The sequence below is a fragment of the Lissotriton helveticus genome, chromosome 10 (assembly GCF_964261635.1).
Source record: "Lissotriton helveticus chromosome 10, aLisHel1.1, whole genome shotgun sequence".
NCBI lineage: Eukaryota > Metazoa > Chordata > Amphibia > Caudata > Salamandridae > Lissotriton > Lissotriton helveticus.
This window is the reverse complement of record NC_136071.1, coordinates 597,757,316-597,779,960: the sequence shown is the minus strand read 5'-3', so window position 1 is coordinate 597,779,960 and position 22,645 is coordinate 597,757,316. Positions and strand designations below refer to the sequence as shown.

The following is a 22,645-nucleotide window of genomic DNA, read 5'->3' as shown; positions in this document are numbered from 1 at the left end:
CTGATATCTGCTCTTATGCCCCTTAGAGTTTCAGGAGTCTGTAAATCCCATGGCGACATATGCCACTGTGCCTGACCTCTCCCCCGTCCCCGACCTATGTGTACGAACAGCGGGGAATGGTCCGAGATACCCCTCGCCCTGTAGTCTGCCTCGTCCCCCGCCGAAAGTTCCTGTCTCGATGTGAAAATGTAATCTAGCCTAGAGAAGACCTTGTGGGCCCCAGAGTAGAATGAGTAAGCTGCGTGGGTAGGATGAAGCCACCGCCAGACGTCGGTGAGACCGACCGTGTCCATTCTACGCGCCAAAGCCGTCTCCGCAGCCACCGTGTGGGGGTTCCCAGAACGATCGCGCATCGTGCACATCACGTCGTTGAAATCCCCCCCCACAATCTGTATCGTGTCCGCCGTGTCTAGCAGAATGGTCGTGATCTCCTGCATTGTTCGTGTTTGTAATTTGGGTGGAGCATAGACCGACAACAGAGTGTACCTGCGCCTCCTCCATGTCCCCTGCACCCCGGCAAACGATCCCTGTGGGTCCAACCATGTACGTGCGACTGTGAAAGGTGCTGTTTTCCTGACCAGTATTGCCGTGCCCCGTGAGTCCATGGTGTACCCCGCATGTGCCAGAACGATGTACTGCCCACGCGCCAAAAAAGCACAACGGTTCCCCCTCAAATGTGTTTCCTGCAGGAAAACGATGTCAGGTGCTACACGCTTAATATATGCAGTAACCAGGCTCCTCTTAATTTTGGACCCCAAACCGTTCACGTTCCAGGTTAGCGCCTTAACCCCGGCGCCTTCACCGTGTGGCGTAGCTAGTGTACTCGCCATTGTATCACCTGAGGACTGTCCAGTACCGGGCCCCAGGGCCGGGATGGTAGCAAGGGTAAACTCTCCCGAAGTTGCTGCTGCATGCACACCTGTCTCCCTCCCTTCCCAACAGCCCAACACCCCAACATGGGGTAAACTGTAACCAAACCCCTTCCCGCACCCCCCTCCCCACCTCCCTCCCCTTCCAGTTGCATCCCAATCCGGGTCTCAACTATCCGTGGGAGAAGGCCTGTCGCCCTCCCACACATCCCACCCTCAATCAACAAACAGTAACCAGTACTGAAAACTTAAGGAACAGTAGGGGGGTGTGTCAACTTGCGTGCTCCGCTGCGCCGAGCCGCTATCTTCCCCGATCCCTATACAGCAACGATCACGAATGTGAGTCCTGAGTGTCCATATTCATCCCTTGACCCGAGGAGTCTTGTTCCAATTGCTGGATTTCTGCGACTAGCGGGTGTACTGAGTCGTTCACTGTTTCCTCGTCCTCTCTTCCAGATATGCGGTCCTCCAAGTCCTCCACGTCTTCACCTTCTGAACGGGTTCCATTCCGCAGGCAATGGAATCTCGAGCCCGCCACGGAGTCCGTGCCCGGGGATGTGGATCTGCTGCCTCTCCCACCCTCCTTGTCTCGTGGCCTGTATGGTGTCGCCGGTGTTTTCTTCTGCGTCCTCCGTACTCCCCGTCGCCGTGTTTTCGGCATTTCCCAGGGCGTCCTCTCCCGGACCGATTTGTCCAGCGCCACTCGACCTGCCGCCTCTCTACTGTTCAGAATAGGTCGCTCTTCGAGCCATTGCCACACATCCTCCGGGTGAGCAAAAAAGATGGAGTTGTCTTTATATATCACCTTGAGTTTGGCGGGGAAAAGGAGCATGTAAGTAATGTTCGAAGATCTCAGCTTTGCCTTCACCGAATCAAACGAGCGGCGTTGCTTCGAGACCTCCTGACTATAGTCCGGAAAGATCATTATGGTGGTATTCTCCAAACGGATCTCCCCCATTTTCCTGGCCTCCCGTAAGATCAGGTCTCTGTCTGCATAGTTCAAGAAGCGCGCTATCACTGGTCTCGGTCGCGCACCCTCCGGAGGCTTGGCTAGAAGCGCCCTGTGTGCCCTTTCGATGATGAAGCACTGGGAGAACTGCGCCGTTGGGAAGGTATCTTTCAGCCATGTGAGGAGGAAGGCGGACATGTTCTTTCCCTCAATCCCTTCTCTAAAGCCTACAAAGCGAAGGTTATTGCGCCTCGACCTATTTTCCGCGTCGTCCACCTTCCACAGCAGTTGACGGTGAGAGGCCTGGAGTTCCGCCATGTCCTTCTTGAGAGTAGAAATCGAGGCTTCATTGTCAGTCAACCTAGATTCGGTTGCCGTTACCCGGTCCGTCAAATTTCGGAAGTCCTGCCGCAGTAGCGTCACCTCGGACCCTACCTCTCCAATTTTCGTCTCCAGGGCCGTCCGGGACGCTTGTATGTCGGTCCTGGACGCTTGGATGGCCTCCATTAACATGGCCGTATCATTGCGCGTGTCAGGCTGCAGAGAGTGTTGCACCGCCCCAGAACGCGTTGCCGTGAAGTCGTCCATAGGTCCCCGCCTCGTAGACCTGTTCGCCGGGTCGCCCTTCCCCATGATGATGAAGTCTGCAGGCCGGAGGCTCCCTATGCAGGCGTCCTGTCTCAGAGGCGCGGAGGGGCCCAGTCGCGTAGCTCCAATGACGCTAGGTACTCCGGATGTCACTGTCCGCTGTACCGCGTCAGCGGTCTCCCCGGCTCACCTCCTGTCGCAGACCTGAGGTCCCCCAAGTGTCGCAGTGAGGTCCGATGGCAGGGGTCGCGTGTCTGCCGTCCTGCAGACTAAGTCTCCAATGGTGGGGGCTGGGTAGTCAGGGCCCAGGCTCTCAGCCACGTTTCTCCCTCCAGTGCCCTTCAGGTCGGGCGCCTCCGCAGCTCCGCCGCCATGTTGGTAAAGGCGGGAGCCGCGCTCGAGCCGGTCTCTGCCCTCAGATTGCCAGGAGGACGGCCCTTGATTCCTCTGTCCTGGGCTTACCTCCGCTCCGCCTCGACGAGCACTCTCGGGCAATCCGCGACCCGGGGAGTGCAGCCGGTGGGGGATTCCGCCGTCACACACCGCCGGCCGCCATCTTGGTGCAGGCAGCCGGTGCCTCGCGACTGTCTCGGCTCACCTCCCCTCCTCTGCCGGCGAGACGTTGGGCACCCTTGGGGATCAGACGGGTCGCGGAGCCACCTTCAGCTGGGCAGTGTGCGGCAAGACCGCTCGTGGGGCACCAGGAGCGCCGCGCTCCGCCAAGCGCCGCAGGCGCCCTCCTGGCCGCCGGAGAGCCGCCGGAGACACCGCACAGTCCGGTTATCTGCAAAGGCGGCTGCACTCCACCACGCCGGCACTCCAACCAGGTACCAGGGTGTATTGTCGTCCACACAGTGCCTCTTCGGGATCGTGGGGGATATGAAAAAGTCGGATAAAGTGCCGCTCGGCCGGAGCTCCGGCCAGGCACGTCTACTCAGCCATGCTGTTGGCCACGCCCCCCCACTACGCGATATATACTTGATCTCCGCCTGCTCATTATATTCCGCAATCAAATCCGTGATTTTGGCCAGCGTGGCTAGGTCTTGCCGCTGAGCGTAATCTCGCTCCAGAGCGCTTAGATCCGACTCCAGGCTCTGCAGCTGCGACCGTATATCACGAAGAATACCCACCGTCGTGCCTATACAGGTCCCCCTGATGGTGACCTTAAAGGCCTCCCATAACGTCGCTGCATGTTCCACCGTGCCTTTATTAAGCGCAAAATATTGTACTATGGCGTCATGCACTGTTTTATCATAAAGTGGGTCTAGAAGTGCCTCAGCTCGCAGCCTCCAAGTAAAAGGGCGACGCACTCCAGCCGGGTTCCTCAAGAGCAGCCACACCGGATTATGATCCGAAAGCGTGCGGGCCAGTGGCGCCACCTCGCACACCCACTCCAGTAACTCCTCCCCCACTAACCTATAGTCCAGTCTCGACCAGCTGCCATGCATGGGTGTTGCATGTGTGGCCTCTTGTCTGTCCGGATTCCTCACTCTCCACACATGCTGCAAACCAAACTCCACCATGACTCGCAGTATGCTCGAGGCAACCCTGGGGGTGCGATGCGTTTCCGGATTAGATTTGTCCAGTGGCGCATTTAGGTATGTGTTTAAGTCGCCACCCCAGACTACAGGTGCCTCGGGCCATTTGCGCAGTTGTGCACATATCCGGGTCACACACGTCGGGTCATCCACTATAGAGCCATACATGTTTACAAACACCTGAAGCGTGCCACAGAGCTTCCCACACACCATCGCACATCTGCCCTCATCATCAGCATATGTGTGTAGCATCTGAAAATCAGTCCCCCTTCTGACCAGAAACAGCACCCCTCGCACGTACCAGGAATAAGATGCAGCAAATTGGAAGCCCGCCCATCTGTCCAGTGCTCCACAGATCGTGTTCGAGGCCAAATGTGTCTCCTGTAAGAGAGCCACCTGTATGTTATGCCTGGTCAAGTAGGCCGCCACCTGGCGTCCCTTTTTAGGGGAGTTGGGACCTCGCACATTCCAAGTTAATAGGGCGCAGGCAGTAGACATCTTGTATGAGAAATGACTGCATTGCCTGATGGCAACATAGAGACAACCTGAGCGTACCCCATTGAGACCTGAGCAGTTGAAGCGGCGTGCGCAGCAAACACCATCCCGAGCACTGTGGATCGATCATCACGCGGAGAAAAAAAACAAAAACAAACAAGCAATAACTTCAGCAAACCTTCCACCCACCACCCACTGCAACCTCCCAATCAGGTCGAAACCCCCACCCACCCACCCCGCCCTGAGCTACAATTATGTGGGTAATACCCGTTGGGGGAAGAAGCACAGCTGCGCATACCCGCACCGAAGTGCGGTTGCCAGAATTGGTCCCATGTCTGTGCCCCTGAGGTTCCAGTATCAGTCGCACAAAAAGGATTACAGAGCCCCCTCTCGATCACCAGGGAGAGCTACAAGTGTATATCAGCACCACGTCCCTTACCTCCCATTGACAACTAAAACAACCATCTTTCGGAGCAATCAGTAACTAAGTAAGACTTCCAGTTCTACAAATGTGAGAGTGAGGTCCAGCAATGCAAGGAGCAATTACTCAATCTGCATCCTCCAGGCCCAACTCCTGCCGCTCCGGCGCCGGTCTCTGCTCACGTGTTCTACCTTTGCAGATGTGTTTCGTGAATTTCAATGCCGATTTTGCATCAGTGAAGAAATGAGCTTGTTCCTCATGAGTCACCTTCAGTTTCGCTGGGTATAGCATGGCGTAGGGCACCGCCGCCTCCCGGAGTAATTTTTTCACAGGGACAAACTCTCGCCTCGCAGACTGGACCGCCGGGGTGTAATCAGGGAAGGATAAAGTGTCACCTTTATATTGCACTGGTGCCTTCGCTCTGGCTTCTCGAAGGATCGAGTCGCGGTCAGCGTAGTTAAGAATCCTGGCAATGATCGGTCGCGGTGGTGCGCCAGGCTTCGGCCTGGGCCCCAACAACCTGTGAGCTCTCTCAACAATCATCACGCTGGACAAGGCAGGCCCGAACAGTTCACGAAGCAATCCATCAATGAAAGGCTCCATCTTGGAGATCGGTGTAGTATCCGAAAGGCCAAGAATGCGCACGTTATTACGCCTTGATCGCACTTCTAAATCTTCGTTTTTCGCGCTTATTACCTCTAGGATCTTTTCCATTTGTAGAAGTTGCCTGCGTGACTTAGCCTGCGACTCATGATTGTGCGAAACACTGTTCTTCAAGATGTCGAGGCGCTTTTCATGCTTGCCCACCTACTTTTTCACAACATCCAGTCCAGTCGCCAAGGCATCTATTTTACCATCGATGGTCTTCATCCCCGCGCGCAGTTCGAGTAGGATAGTGCGAGTGTCGTCATCAACACCATCTTGCGCAGAAGAGGCCCCACCTGTGTCGCTCTGCCCTTGCGTCTCCTCCGTGAGCCGTGTCTGTCGCTTAGCTTCAAATGCCAGCTTGGCCTGCCTGGGCTCCGTCTTGCCCATTGCCCCTGTCAGTGTGATTGGAGTGATTGCTGGCGTCTATTTCAACGAGGGGCCCCAAGCAACACAGTGTCGCAGCTACGTAGATCTGGTGGTCGTCCTCACCACTCCTTAGCCACAGGGTCAGGGAAGCTTCCCCTTCTGCCCTCTCCACTCAAGCCAGCCGACGGCCTCTGAGTCCGCAGACCCTCAGGCACTGTTAGGCCCCTTTCTTGCGGTCAAGCCAGTGGTGTGCGGCGCGCCTCCCCCAGCCCCCCCGCCGCCCACGACCCCCACAGGGCACCCGCCCAGCCAGCCACTCGCCCCTGGGCTATCGTGGCTCCGGGGGGCGTCGTGTGACAGCTAGTGGGCAGTGTCCCACAGAAGCCCCAGGCAGCGCGGAGACCAGCGGGGCACCGCGAGTGGCTCCGCTTCGGCCTCAGCCCACCCAGGACACGCCGCACAGGCCCCGCAGGACGCAGCAGTCGCCTCGTGCACCCCACAAGTCCTGCCCAGCCAGCCCCAGCAAGCCCGGCCTCTCACAGAGCCCCCACTCACCGGCGATCGCTTCTCTACGCTGCTCCTCCTCTCCTCAGCAGTGATGGTCAGGGCAGAGGTCTCCCGGTCGTCCGCCTCGCCGGCAAGCTGCTGCCACCTCCGCAGGAGCCCTGGGCCGGATATCGTCAGAGGGCTCCCTCCAGCCGGATCAGCTTGCCCAGGGTCGCCCCTCCGCGTCGATGTATCAGCAGTCACCGCTGGCCAGCAAAACTGCACCGCCCTCACCCTCCGATGCCTCACTCCACACAGCCGAGTCTCGCCGCAGCCTCCGTTCTCTCTCACTGCGTCAGACACGAAGCCGCCATCTTGTCTCGTTCCACTTGGCAAACTTTTCCTAAAGATTCAGGGTGAGAACGCGGCGCTCAGCTCCTCCTCTGTGCAACAACTTGTTCTAGAGCTCTCCTCGGCCCCACAGGAGCGATTTCGAGCCACAGTCAGGGGTTTAGAGGATGGTATTTGCCCGGTATTGTATTCCGGCTCACGGAGCTCCCTTACGAGGCAGCCATTCCGCGTCGCGCCGTAGCCACGCCCCTTCTCTTGTGGCACTTTATATAGAACTGACAGGCCAGGCTGATGAGGTGTATTCTGGATGCCTCATAGCAGGTGACTTCAAATAGGCAGTAAATCGCTGCCGGTGCGGCCTTTGCTATTATGCATTTGCAACAAAAATACATATTGCATCTCTTTCTCTACAATTGTATAACTTATTTTAAACCTTAATAAGAACTGTTCTGTTATTCCACTTGACTGGTTGGGAAATTTGCATTGGCGTGATTGATGACAATACCCATGGTCGATAAGTGTTATAAGGAGAAAGTCTTTTGTATTTGACAGGGGTCATCAAACTTGGCTGATTCTTTTTCAGTCCTCAAAAGTCATGAATGATAATTGTAGCAACGGAAAGCAACCTGGTGGGAGTGCGCTGCATCTTCTTATATGTGCCTGGACTTCAGTTGGCCTGGATGTGCAACCTCTGGGATATATTTGCTTGCAGCCTGGAAATGGTTGCACAGAAGTTTTATGTGCTAGGAATTCTAAGAGACTTGTATTTACTTGTGATGGCTTGGGAGCAAGTAATTGGTCTTCCCCTTTTATGGACACGCATGCACAATGTGGCTAAATTAAAATACTTCTCTTTAACCTGTAAACGTGAAGTTTACAGTTTACCTGTAATGTGCACTATTGTGCACTAACTTTTCAGTTAGTGCACAATTCAGCAACTTGAATGCTGACTCCGATCTTTTGTTTGAGTGAGTCATGTATGATCAGCACTGTTTCATGTAGTCCACCCTGTTGAGTTTGAGCTAGCAATGGTCTTTGAAGCTTTGCAGTGTATTGGATCATGGTAATGTAAGAAATGTGCATTTAGTCAGACCATGTATAGTAATCTGACTCATGGGCTGTACAGAAACTTGAACGTTCTCCCATAATTGTGAGGCTTGATCTCACGAAGCCTATAAAGCACACCAAGTCACTTCTCTTTGATCCCACTGCTAGACTTGCCATTCCTCTTGAATCTCCTTCTGCAACTATTTGTAGGATTTGGGATTTATACATTTGTAGTTTTGTACAGTAAGTTAATATCGCTTTGAAGGAATTGTATATTGTAAGTTAAAAATTAGGATGGTGAGGAATGTGAGTAAACAAAAACTGTATTTGTTTTTAGGTGCAGAAAAGCCCCATCTTCCGACGAGACGGAGCAGATATTCACTCAGATCTTTTCCTCTCCATTGCACAGGCTGTTCTCGGAGGAACAGCTCGAGCCCAGGGCTTGTATGAAACCATCAGTGTCACGGTATGACCTGCACTCCAGATCAGCCAGCATCTCAAGCAGCTATGCATGTTTCGTGTAATATATGTTTAATTATAACCCATGCATGTTGTGTTATCACCTTAATTGCTGCTCACAGTTTGCGCTCCATCTATGCCTGCACATGACTCACAACCTATATTCCTGCCATACACATCACTACATATCCGCCAGTGCCTTTGAAAATTGTTATGTTATAATAGATTTGTTTAGTTTTTAGCCTTCACATCTAGATACACATGTGTGGATTTAGTTATGTTGTTACCATGCCGGTTATGCAGTTTGTAATCTTTCATGTAGATAGTGCAGGTGTCTAAAGTTTAGTGCCACATGTTTTGTGTAATATTGTGTATATTAAGTGCCAAGTAGTTTGTAGTCTCGTTATTGTGCTACTCATGCATGCTAATTTGTGCTCATTATTTGTAGACGTTTTGTTAGTGGAGCCACAAAAGAGCTATATTGTATACAGACTGTGGACTGCATGTGTTATACTCCGGTTACAATATGGATAACTGGTCAGATACTAAGCTATTGATATAGTAGAATTATTTTTATTTTTTAATTTATGCACTTGATAGCTGGCGTATATGTATATAATCCAGTATTAGGGGTACAGTAGGATTTGAGAAAGATTCACAATCTTGGTCATGCAGAGTCTATATAGATAGTAAAAACAGTTCTAGATGAGTTTAAGGTTTTTATTTGCAATTACATATATGTATCCTTCAGCTCCTGTAGGGATACTGTTTTGTTTTGCACCCCTCTGTTGTGGAAATGGAGCTTTTCCGAAAGTTCGGGTAGGTTACTACAACATTCAAGGTGTAGTGTCATTAGCTTCTTTGTCTTGTCTGCTTTGTAATGTGATATGAGAAATGCGTTCCTTTGCTAGTGTTGGGCAATTATCTTGTACTAGATAACTTTTATCGTTATCCTCTTATTGGTGAAGAAGATGAGACGTATTGTTCTACAATCTCCAGTAATTTCAAGGACGAAAGAGCCAGGCTTTAATTTTATTATTGTGCCTACTATGATGCTCTATTTTCCTGCCACCATCTTCAGTAAACATTTTGAACAATCAGGGCCCTTGTTTTTCTGCATGTGCTCTGCAATTAATCTACACTTTTTAGACTGTAAGAAGTGAATTTACTTCAAAGATTTCTGAGCTGATATGTATACCATTTTTTCCAATGTTGTGAACAATAGCTATTGAGGTTGACCCACCTCAACAGTGATCATCATCACAGCGTATTTTTTTTTATATATTAAACTTTGTTTATTGAGTAAAATTACCGTAGCACACAACATGGTTGAACGACACGTTGCATTCTTCATCAGGATAGTACAGTTAAACCAGTAATCAAAAGATATTCATTACATATCTCCTGCCAGTCTCTCTTGCCTTCGCATTTCCATTTCAGTTGTGGGTGACACACATATATGTCCCCTGTGTTCGTTCCACCGTGACCACTTCTTACCCCATTTCTTGGGGCATCCCCGAGCCTTATAGACCTCAGTCTCCGCCAGCATACATCTATCCATTTCTTTGGCCCACAGGTTGACACGAGGCGGATGAATGGCTCCCCAACCCCTAGCCACTTATCTTTTGACCATGGTGTAACCCAGTGTTGTAAATTGCCCCTCCACTTCTGTTAGGTCAGTAGCCTCCCAGATATTCAATAGCCTGAGCTTTGGTGTAAGTGTTATAGGTTTCCCCAGGGCTGTGTGCATATGAGTCGTGACTCCCTCCCACAGGGTGTGTATCTTGGGGCAGGACCATAGTGTATGGTAAAAAGTGGCCTGCTGCCCACATCCCCTCACACATCTGTCATCAGGTTTGGATCCTATCCTAGCCAGGATTGTCCCTGTCATATACGATCTATGGAGTATTTTAAGCTGGATAAGGCGAAATCTCTGGGTGATAGCTGCTTCACGTGGGGACATAAGGGCCGACTGCCAGTCGTCATCCTCTATAGGGCCTATGTCATCCTGCCACCGCTCCCTGAGCTTCGGGAAGGTGTCTGCGAGGTTGTTACTCAGCTTCTTGTAAGTTAGGGATATTGCTTTCGAGGTGAGAGGCCCGTCAAGCAAGCGATCTTCTAGGGCGATGATTCTGGTTTGTCTTTGAAAGACGTAAAAGCCGCCTTCAACGCGTGCCTGATTTGTAGGTATCTGTAGAGTTCTCCCTGCGCCAACTGATATTTAGTCTGGAGTTCACTGAAAGTCAGTATTGCCCCCTTTTTAACCAAATCCCCCACTGTCGATAATCCAATAAGATCCCATTTGTCGAATACGGACTGATAGCCTAGCCTTCCCAGCCGCTGAGCAAATCATAGTGGCGTGGCCAACGAGAGAACGCCCGCCCATCCCAGTCGAGAAGTAACCAGACGCCAAATTTCTAGTGTATGTTTGGTCGGTCCGAAGAACTTCCCCTTATTTTTCCTGTCGGTGGTATACAAAGCCCCCAGGTAGCCAGAGCGGTCAGTTTGGTATCTTTCAAGAGCGTACGCTGTGTCATCTGGGGGGGTGATACATCCAGTGATTGACAGTCACTGGCCCAATAATACCTCTTCAGGGCCGGGAGGGCTATGCCCCCATCATACCAGCCTTTCGTCAACTTTTGCCTCGCAATTCTGGGGGCCCTGCCATCCCATAGCAGCGTGGTTATCTCTCTCTCGACAGCTTTAAAATACGAATCTGGGACCCTGTGAGGACAGTTATGTAGTACATATATAAAGCGCGGAAGGGCCAGCATCTTAAGAAGTGCCGCCCTCCCCACCAGCGTCAAAGGCAGAGTCCTCCAATGTTTCACATCTGCCCGCAACTTGGCCAGAGGTGGGGCCAAATTGGAATCATAAAAACAGGCGGGATATGAGGTAATAAAAATCCCCAGGTATCGAAATCCTCCTGTTGCCACCGTTATCGTACATTGGGACGGGAGACGTGGCACGTCCCCTTTCAGCATAAACAGGACTGATTTGCGCCAGTTAATCGCGTATCCCGAATATTTACCGAAATTCGTGAATATATCCAATACCAAGCGGATCGATCTATAGCGGGATGCCAAATAGAGCAGGATATCATCCGCGTAGAGCGGTATGCGGTCTTCTACGTCGTCTGCCCAGCGCAAGCCACGAACCATCACATCTCTCCGTATCCATGCTGCAAGCGGCTCTAGGACCAAAGCGAAGATCAGTGGGGACAGTGGGCATGTCTGTCTAGTGCCCCTGCGGAGTTCAAACGTACGGGATGTGTAGCCATTAACCCTCACCAGACCCAGTACCCCAGTGTAGAGGAGTCTCACCCAGGCCACATACTTGGGGCCCAACCCCGCCCTCTGCAGTACCTCAAATAGGTATGGCCATTCTACGGAGTCAAACGCCATAGAGGCGTCCAAGTACAGAATAGCCACGTCTTCTTCAATATATGGTCTTCAGGCAATTACGTTGTGCACTCTACGGAGGTTGAGGGCTGTGTTACGCCCTGGCATAAAACCCGACAGGTCGGGGTGGACCAGTGAGGTAATTACTGTCGCCAACCTATTCCCCAGAACTTTGGCTAGCACTTTTGTCTCTACATTTATCAATGAAATAGGCCTATAGGAGCCACAATTTCCCATCGGTTTACCCTGTTTATAAATAACAACGATCGTAGCTAGTCACTGATCTAGTGGCAGCCGACACTCCTCTAAGTTTTCCTCATACATGGCTTTCAGGTGCGGCACTGCTAGAGAGGCCATAGCCTTCAGAAACTCCACTGGGACGCCGTTCGGCCCCATTGCTTTTCCGGATTTGAGTTGTCCCAGGGCCTTACCTATTTCTTTCGTTGTGAGGTCTGCCTCCAAAATTTCCCTATCTGCCTCCGAGAGGCTTGGGACATTACTTCCTTTAAGGAATTGGCGGAAGTCGTCTGCTGTATAATGAGTAGAGGGGGAGTATATCTTCTCAAAGTGATCGGCAAATTGTTCCGCTATTTCCTTCGGGTGCACTACCACGGTTCCCTCCGGCGTCGTCAATTTAGGCACCCATCGAGAGCCCTGCTCCAGCCTCTCCAGCCAAGCCAACGTCCTGCTCGTCCTATCCTCGAGTTCGTAAAGCCTGTTCTGAATTGCGCGGTGCTTAGCTACCATCTGTTCTCTAGCTTTAATCTGAAATTTGTCCTGTTTCAGGAGAAGTCTATGACTGGCTTCAGGCGAGGGATCCAGCGAGTGCTTCCTCTCCAGCTCAAGGAGGTCAGATTTCACTCTGGTCAGGAGCTCCTGTTTTTTTGGCTACATAACTAGTCCTCAATGACCGGGCTAACCCCTTGAGTACCGCTTTGAATGCCTCCCAGATTATGCGCGTGGATGCAACAGAGCCCACATTCTCAGCAAAGTAGTTCTCTGTCTGTGTACGAAGTTCATCTCTAATGTCTGGGATTCGCAGATGCCATGGGTTAATCACTATCGTGGCCGGTGGTTGACGTTCCCATTGCATGTATTCTGTCCAAACCTGTGAGTGATCCGAGATCCCTCTCGGTAGGACTCTGTATTGGGAAAAGTTACCTATGGAGGACAGATGTGTGAAGAAGTAATCAATATGTGACAAGATACGATGGGCATTGGAGAAGAAGGTAAACAGTTTGTCGGTGGGATGGAGTGTATGACCCACGACTGCCAGACCTAATGCCTATGTAAAACAGAGAGAAGGTAGTTAGATTTGTCAGGTGGCCTTGATGGCTGGCGATAGACTGCATCGTCTAGGGTCATATTGTAGTCTCCCCCCATAATCAGTACGCCCTCCCGTAAGGCAGTCGGCTTATTACCCAGATCTTCCAGCGCTGTCTTGCTCAGCGCGGCGGGAGGTAGACCGAAAGTACCTTGATGTTTTCCCCATCCCATTGGGCCTCCACCCCAGCAAACCGGCCTGCAGTGTCTGTCCATGACTTGTGTACTATGAGGGGTGTAGTCTTTTTCACCAGTATAGCTGTGCCCCGTGAGCCCGTAGTGTAGTCTGCATGTGCTAAGAGTTTATATCCCCACCTATTGAGGGCTTTGGATTTTTGATCCACCAGATGGGTCTCTTGAAGTAAGACAACGTCCGGCGAGTGCCTCTTCAGGTACTGTTGCACTATTCCCCTCTTAATTCTATCGCCCAATCCATTCACGTTCCAGGATAGTAGCTCTAGAGACCTCTTACTAGCCTTCCCCATAGCTGTGTGTCACCCTCCGTTCCTTCCCACGGATCACAATGATGCAGGAGGAAACATAAAGCCACTCAAATAGCAAATGTCGTTCAATAGTCAATACGGCCATCATACTTGTTGAATGCTGGAAATCTAGTACCATACTATTAAGCTTTCCATCACATAGTACATTAACTGGTATCAGTGAAACAATCAGTACAGCAATAAACCAAGCAACATTGAAACAACCCCCCTGTCCCCCTCCCCCTGGATTCAAAACTGCCCATCCCCAAACTTGGCAGAGGGATTCTCTCCCCCGTTAGAATATTGAAAATTACACAGGGTAAAGCAGCCCTCTCTCCCATTGAGTCAAGTCGAAAGAACTGGAATTGTAGCCATCCATTATAGGCCAATTGAGTCCCTTCCAAATCACGTCTAGATGAACAAATAATACCCGTCACATTGTTAGGGACCCATACATTAACAGATCACACTGTAATGAGCATAACCCCCCGCAACCCCCCCTACTTGCACTTTTTCTTTGTGTGTCCCATCGCGAGTGATCCATTCCTGACATCTGTGTCTATCAGTCCTACTCCTCCAGTTGGCTAGGATCTTCAGCATGGCTTCCTTGGACCGTCTCTACTAGAGCTTCATTTTGTTGGTTCGGTTTACTCTGCCGACCCCTCTTCTGGCTCCCTACCATAGTCCAGCCGTCCATTCATTCCCAGACTGCTTCCGGGGAGTGAAAAAACCAGGACTTTCCATTGGATTCAACTCTCAGGTGCGCAGGAAACCGCTTCGCATATCTGATCTCCCTGTCTCGGAGTTCCTTCTGTACTGCCTGGTAGCTACGTCTTTGGTCCTGCACCTTGGCCGTGAAATCAGGAAAGAAAGCCACCTCGTAATTATCTAATTTCAGAGGGGGGTTGGTTCGTGCTGTCTGTAGGATAATGTCCCTGTAGAGGTAGTTGAAAACTCGCACAATGATGGGTCTCGGCGGCGCTCCAGGTCGTGGCTTACCTCCCGGTACTCTGTGGGCCCTTTCAATTGAGAAGTAGCTAGATAGTCTTGGGTTGAAGGTGTTTTGTAATGAGGTCCTCCACATATAGATCCGCCGCCGGCCCCTCTGCTCTCTCCGGAACACCCAAAATGCGAACGTTATTGCGGCGGGCACGGCCTTCATAATCGTCAAGTTGCTACGACATTCTTTCCCGTTTTTTCTGCAATTCACGCATCTGTGTTTGCAGCTCTGATGTGTCCGTCTGCAAGGCACTGGTGACTATTTTTAGCTCCTTAACTCGGTCGTCCATCTTTCGGAAGTCGGCCCGAAGGAGTGAAACTTCAACATTCACCGAGTCCACTGATGTCTGCACTCCACTGATAGCAGCCATAACATCATGAAGGGTGGGCTCCGAGTCCTGCGCCGACGTCGCTGCGTCCCCTTCTTTCTCCGATCTTGGGGAGCCGCTTTTGTCTCCAGCCTTGGGCCATGCGAATTTTAGCAAGTTGTTTTTGGGGGTTACCCCTGGGGTCTCTCACCTCCCGTTGCCATTTCGGCTCTCTGCCAGCCAGCGCTCCCAACAGGAGAGAGGGCAGTCAAGGTATCTTTACACCAGAGTCGTCCTTCCGGTATATCACAGCCGCCTGGAACGGCATTATTTTCTCCACTGGGCCCAACCTCTGGTGATATGTATAGTGTGTTGAGTTGTTCAGATACCCCCGGCCTCAGGACCTTCTCCGCAGCCAACGTCGCCGTCCCATAGAGGGAGTCGCTTTGTCTGCAGGGGGTGGAGGGGGGGAGGGGGGTCTGCTTCAGCACTTCACCAATTGTTTATCTTCTCCTTCTCCCTGCCGGTTTCACCAGTCACACCAATGCCTACGACCGAGCCTCCCAAGAGCACGCACCTCCACTGCCACATGGGTCACAGAGCAGCCTTTGCCCGCACCCCAGATGGCACCCCACACCCGACTGGATTGGCGGAAATTTTCCAGGAAGTCTGGGAGGTCACCGCCTCTATATAGGACCAAGGGGGAGGGGCGAGGGGGGGGGGAGGGCATTCGCCACACCGTCCACAGCCGTCCTACAACTCCCCGCAAGGAGCGGTTATCGGGCGAGGGGCAGCGCAGGATCCGGCCACCGTCCAGCACAAACCATCAGCCAGGGAGTGTCCCACAAATAGGCCTCAATCCAGGACCTCGAGTTTGATAATGCTGTTTGGGTCTTTGCAATTTGGTGACCCACAGCACTTTCCCGAGTCCACCCGACCCAACCGTAGTATGCACAGGCTGGAATGCTCCTCTCCCACCTCAGGTCGTCAAAGTCCCGGCGCCTGTGCACAGTTTCAAGGCAGCTCCCTGGCCGCCAAAATCGCAGCTGCGACCCCCTCCGTCTAGGACCAGGGGCTCGAGGCATGTAAATGATGAATGGCCGAGCTGCCGGCCACGTGCAGCGCCAATCTGCCCACAGCCTCCTCTTACCGTGCGGTCTATGCTGAATCGCGGGAGACGGAGCTGCAGCACCGGCGCCCGGCAGCCCCAGCCCTTTCTTCACATGGCTCACAGCAGCCGCCTTTGACACAGATGGTCCGCCATTGCCGCCGCACATCGGGGACTCTGGAAACGGGCACAGCGCCTGCCTCTAGGTCGACACTCCCTCCGCGCGTCTTGCTGGGGGGGGGGGGGGGGGGGCGGCTCCGGGACAGGTCGCTGCCACTTCACAGAAGTTTGAGATCTGGAAGGCACCAATTAATAAAGGATTTGTACTTGGGAAGGTGGGAGCTGCGTTAGGCAGCGACCATCACGAACGGCTGCTAACCACGCCCCAATCACAGCGTATTTTTGTTTTGATGTTGCATCCCCTTTGTAAGTTCTCAAGTTTTGCATATGCTGAAGAAGACATTTTCTCTTATACAGACATGCATGCAATCAGTGCTCTGATTGTATCTGAATACATTCTGCACCCTACTTCTCATAAGCTGTGCTCTTGAGCATTTCTCCACCTTCCTTATTGTCACTCTCTGGATCTTTTGCTGGAACATCATACAATCCTCACAATCTGTAAGCTTATGATCAGATGTCAAACAGTGATCACAAGTTGTATCTTTATGTATGCTATTGCTTGAGCACTGATGTTGAGTAGCATTCACCCTTATGTCTCAAACCATGTTGACTGTGTTAGGAGAGCCAGGGACGTTTATAAAATATATGCAGGGCTAGTCACCTAGAATACACTTGTGAGTAATTTACACCTATGATTTATTTTAACACTTTTGAGTAATTTACTGCATTTGGCTATTCGCTTAATACAAGTGTAATGATAAGTAGAGGAGTAGACTTACACATCTATCCAGATTTATGAGTTTAGGTTAACACTGAAAACAACAAAACTGTTGAATATCCATAACCATGCATGGCCAAACACTGATACTGCAGCACCCTCCCATGGAAAATATTAGAGTTAAATTATATGGTTGGTTCTTGTGTAGCTGTAGATACATTTGATGTACATACTCCTGCCATCTAGTGTTGGGCTTGGATGTGTGCAAGTAGATTTTCTTAGAAGAAACATACAGCCCCACCTTCTACATCACTCAGAAGATGAGCATCACCCTTGAAGGAGTCAAGCTTGTTGGCCCTTCATCAGGTCTCCTGTCAGTCACTGCTGTGAGGCCATGGTTGGCACCGAAACGCTGAGTTGGACTGGACGCCCTCCCGCCCCTCTGCGCCGAACCGCACCTCAAAGCCACACACTTAAACTGTCTCTTAAGCTCCTGCCTCGAAGACACCCACAAAGCCAGCCTCAGAGTTGAGGCCTTCGGAGCCGAAGTCAAGCTCAGTCCCTGCAGGCTAACTGGCATTCTTGGCTGCAAATAGAAAATGGCATCCAGGGCTGCTTCCTCCTTCGCTTTTGAGGTTCAAGACATACCCATCCTCCAGCGCCTCCTAGAGTAGCTTGATGCCAGACTGCAGCGCATCCATATCAATCAAGAGGCTAGATTCATTTTAGCCCAGCCTCCTTTCAGGGCACAGTACCATATTCCTCTTAAAGAGGAAACTGTTTTTCGAGAAAGCCAGGAATCCACCTCCAGGGCCAGCACCTAAGAAGCCTGAGCGCCATGACAAAGGCACCTTTTCACCACATCCATTGTCTTGTCTACCTCCTTCTCCTCCTTCGCCTTCCTCTCCATGCCTCCCCTTCCCACTACATGTCATTGACCAAGCTAAAGGGTATGCTTAAGCCTACTGCTGACCTCTGTAAGGAGCCAGTAAAGGCATGAGTCATCATATCTAGGGTTGACAAGAAATGTAAGGAAAGTTAGAAGGAGATTCCCTTATATCAGGGGTTAACTTCCTGGTTATTCACACAGTCTGAAACTGTCAGGCCATAAAGGATGCACATAACCTTGACCGGGAGCGTCAAAATATAGACGCAGTGGGAAACGTGTTGCTTCTCATTCTGCTGTGCATTGGCGAATCGCTATTTCCAGGGATTGGCTCTCTAGGTATGTTAGGGCATAGTGGGGTGAAATGGAGGAGTTGCTTCAACACCTCCCAGACCTGTATAAAAAGAAGGGTCCGGGATTGGTAACTGAAGGTAAGATTATATCAAACACTAACATTCGATGCATTGAAGATGCAGCAGACACTGCTGCTTGTGTTGTAAACACAGGTGCCATCCTCCGTCAATGCATCGGGCTGCCCTTTTTAAGCTTTAAGCCAGAAGGGCAGCAGCATCTGATCAACTTGCTTTTTGACGGGCAAACACCTAATCATCCCGCAGGTTAATGTGCTGCTAGAACATTTTAAAAAGGACACTGAAACGACTAAGGCCATGGGTGTCCACAGACCCCATCTGCCTCCGGCTCCTTCCACCGCATTCAATACCGCAGAGGGATGAAGACTACTACCTCCAAATCATCATCATCCTCCTTCCCCAGACAACAGCAGCAACAGACACACTCCCTGGGCATTTACAGTCGGGGTAGGGATCTGCAAGAATAACCATGGTAGAGGCAGAGTCAAAGGTAGAGCCTTTAAAGGCGCCACATCTGCAAAACAGTGACTTCTTTACCCAGACGATTTAACACCATCCTGGGAAAGACTGCAAGGATTTCTGTCCTACTGAACGGAGATCAGCTTGTACCAGTGAGATTGGGCATCATGGCAGAGGGATAGTGTCTAGAAGTCATGCAAACACAACCAAACATCCCCCTGCCCCCCCTGCAGCCTGCAAACACAACATCAGCATTGGCTTCAAAATGAGATGCACGCACTACTTGTCTAGGGGGGCATAGGACATTTGCCTCCACAGCACTGTGGCAAAGGGGTATACTCCTTATATTTTCTCATTCTCCAGAAGGACTGATCACTAAGGCCAAATCTCAACCTTAGGCCACTCAACAAGTACATCACGTCAGAACATTTCCACATGGTAACACTCCAGGATGTAATACTTCTACTACAGCAAAGTGACTTCATGACCGCCCTCAAACTCAAGGATGTCTATTTCCACATCCTCATCCACTTTCTACATCATCGGTTCCTCTGTTTTTTGCTAAATGGTCATCATTATCACTTTAAAGTGGCCCCCTTTGGGGTTACCACAGCCCTCATGGTGTTCACAAAGTGGTAGCTGCTCACCTCAGACGGAGTGGCATCCAGGTCTTCCCTTACTTGGACGACTGACTGATCAAGAGTGCATTGCAACAGCAGTGCTTGGTGTACAGTCAGGTTACCGTAGATCTCTTACACAGCTTGGGCTTGACCATCAACAACGTAAAATCGCATCTCAAGCCTCTACAGATCCAATTCTTCCTAGGGGCCATACTCTGCTCTGTCACTGGGAAAGCGTATCCCAGTCCTGCAAGGGTCCAAGGATTCCAGATGCTGCTTCCACTTTTTCAGCCAGATAGTCCGGTAACGGTCAGAAAGGTCATCCGCCTCCTCTACTTCAAGCCTTCCTACATAGCCGCAAAAAGGACAAGAACGAGTTCAGGCCCATTCTGGATTTGCTACAAGCAAACAAGTGGATTCGCAGAGAGAAGTTCCGCATGCTGTCGTTGCATCAGATTTATCCTCAGCTGCAACGGGGAGACTGGCTGTGTGCCATAGACCTACAGGATGCATACTTCCATGTGGCCATTGCACACAAACACGGGAAGTTCCTGCGATTCCAAGTCGGCGCCAATCATTATCAGTACACAGTACTGCCATTCGGACTGAAGTCTGCGCCCAGGACATACTCGAAGTGCATGGCGGTGATAGCCGCACACCTAAGGAAGAACAAGGTGTTTGTCTACCCTTACCTGGACGATTGGTTGATCAAGGCCTCCTCCTTCTCGGAAGCTCAAGCGCACTTCCAGAAGACGTGCGTTCTCTTGAACAAGCTGGGGTTGCACATCAACATGTCCAAGTCTGTCCCGACTCCGGTCCAGTGCATCCAGTACTTGGGGGCCTCCATCAATACGCTGTCAGCAAGCGTGTCTCCTTCGGAGGAGCGACGATTATCACGCCTTCGGAAGGCTCAGGCTCTAATGACCACTCCATCTACAACAGTGAGGATGGTGTCTTCTCTACTGGGATCGATGGCCTCTTGTATCTTCCTCACGCACGGCTGCACATGAGACCATTGCAGGAGTGCTTGGAGGATCAGTGGGATCAGAGGATAGGGTCTTGGGACGACAGGATACGACTGTCTCTGCATGCTCTTCAGTCTCTGAAGTGGTGGTGTTCGGCGGAGAATCTCCTGAGAGGGGGTCCCTTCCACCAGGACATTCCCACGCAGACTATCGTGACGGATGCGTCTCTCCATGGCTGGGGGGCGCACTCTGGAGACTTACAGATTCAAGGGACGTGGTCCCAGGCGGAGTTAGCGTACCACATCAATTTCCTGGAACTCAGAGCTGTTCACTTAGCGCTGAAGGCCTTTCTTCCATCCTTCCAGACCAACTCCCTGCTTGTGCAAACGGACAATACAACCACAATGTATTACCTCAACAAGCAGGGGGGCTCGAGATCGCGCACCCTGTCGCAGGAGGTGCAGGCGATCTGGCGCTGGCTTCTGGCCAGAGGACTGACGATAACGGCTACCCATGTTCGAGGCATGTGGGCTGCTAAATTCATATCTATTGCATAGATCGCCGCCTAGTGTTGGGTCCGGATGATTGCACATTGTTGTCCTGGAAGAGTCTTCGAAGTATCACGAGATAGGTGGCTCCTCCCCTGGACTACAGTGCGCATGGGCATCGACTCCATCCCCAGATTATTTTTTTCCGCCATTGGGTTCGGATGTGATTTCGACGTTTCCTGTTCGGAATCGATAAAACAACTTCTTTAAGGCCAAAAGGCCTTCGTTACCTCGTCGGTATTGTTCGCGTTCGGTCTCGTGTTTCTTCCGACTTCTACAGTCGGTTTTCTGACGAGTCGAGTTACTCTTCGGACATCGAGGCCCTGTCGTCGCAGTAAGACCCCGACGATACTACGATGGAACGGAGTCCGTTCAAGTTCTGCCCTGTGTGCGGTTCGAAGTATCCACACATCGACGTGCATCCTGTATGCAACAAGTGCCTCTCGCCGGACCACAACGAAGGCCAACTGTATGGCCTGTTCGAAGTTCAGGTCGAAGAAGACGCTCAAGCTTCGGCGCGCCTCGAGGCCCGGAGAGCGGCTCCGGCACCTGTCGACATCTTCGACGACCCCGAAGCAGAAGGCCGAAGCCATCATCTGCAGATTTCGCCACCATCGACGGAGGTCGAGGCCGATTGCGGAGAACCCGTCGAGGGCCATGACCTAGAGGAAAACGTCGAGGAGGTAGGGGACGTCGAGGAAGTTTATGGGGCCGTGGAAGATAGCTCGGAGGAAGAGCTATGCCCCGAAAGTACAATGACTCAGGCTCAGGTCACGGGATTGCCACACGGCCTTACCCACGACCCTACACCGCAGTCCTCGGCCCCGCCTTCCGGCCCGGCTACGGACACACCAGCGGAGCCTCCATTGGGCAAATCGAAACCGAAACTGAAACCTTCGGCATCGAAACCAACTAAGATGGCCGACACTCCATCGAAGCTGAAGACGTCTGCAACGCCATCGGCGCCGTCGACTTCCGTGGCTCCAAAGCCGAAGAAGGCTGTCGAGCCGGCTAAAGTACCGAAGGTGGTCAAGGAGCCAAGCTCGAAGAAGGTCGTCGAGCATGTGTCGAGCACGGTGGCTGCATCGAAGTCGAAGAAGACTGTCGACACGCCTTCAGGCAAAACTACCGCGGCAACGGGCAAACGCCCAGTCGAAGCGCAGTCGGCACCGGGCACCGAGCCGAAGTCTGGTGCCCCGATGCAGAAACAAAAACCTGCCCATCCAAAGCCAGCGGCGTCGACGCCTAAGGCCGTGGCGGAAGCCCGGACCACAGCGGTCGAGGATGCGTCTGCGTCTCCGGCGCCCAAGGAGAAATCGTCGACGCTAGGATCTTCCCCTGGTGGCGGACCGAGGTCATCGGTCGGGCCGACTAAGCCCTCCGCTTCTTTCACCAAGCAAGTCTCGGACTCCCTCAAGAGAATACGAGAGAAGAGTTTGGCGTCGACGACTCAAAAGCCGTCGGTTCCACAATCGATGGCGGCACCGAAAACGACTTCGACGCCGAAGGTGGCGCCGAAGGCCTTTGCACCTCGGTCGGTGCCAAAGGACTCGGGAAGTTCGGAGCAGTCACTGCTAAGTGGACGTTTTGGTCGACAACATGCATCAGAAGAACAGTCTGAGCAGTATATCGACGCCCACACGGGGAAATTAACGCTCTACAAGCGGAAAATTACTTCCCAGCCATTGCAATCGTTTGTGATACCTCTAAAGAAGAAGAGGCCATCACAAGACCTTCCTGTGCTTGTTGAACCCCTTCATCCACGACCTAGGAGGAGTCCAACACCTTCACCCACTGCCTCCGAGGGAGATGAAGGTGAACAGAATGAGGAGTACAACTTTCCTGATAACAATGACCCTGATGAACAACAGGACTCATGGGTTGACACTGGTGATCAAGGGGACCAACAGGTGGTACATGACCCACAGGTTTCTGGTGTGAAGACATCTCCAACTGAAGACTCGGCGGCATTTAATGCCTTGATTGAAAGGGCGGCTGCAAACCATAAGGTGGAAATGCATGCCGACCCTGTAGAAGAAGACTTTTTCTTTGACACATTCTCTGCAGCAGAAAAGACTGTGAAAACACTCCCAATGCTTAAAGGGGTTCTCAAGCAT

The 22,645-nt window shown here is 51.8% G+C and overlaps 1 protein-coding gene across 2 annotated transcripts in view; it reads left to right on the top strand.

Annotated features, from left to right (window-relative positions):
• DNAJA3 (DnaJ heat shock protein family (Hsp40) member A3) overlaps window positions 1-22,645 on the top strand; it is a 264,697-nt gene that overhangs the window by 107,263 nt on the left and 134,789 nt on the right. For both annotated transcript variants that reach the window (XM_078663123.1, XM_078663124.1), the window contains exon 8: window positions 8,096-8,224. In XM_078663123.1, the coding sequence (XP_078519249.1) occupies window positions 8,096-8,224 (129 nt within the window). The remainder of the gene's footprint in view (window positions 1-8,095; window positions 8,225-22,645) is intronic.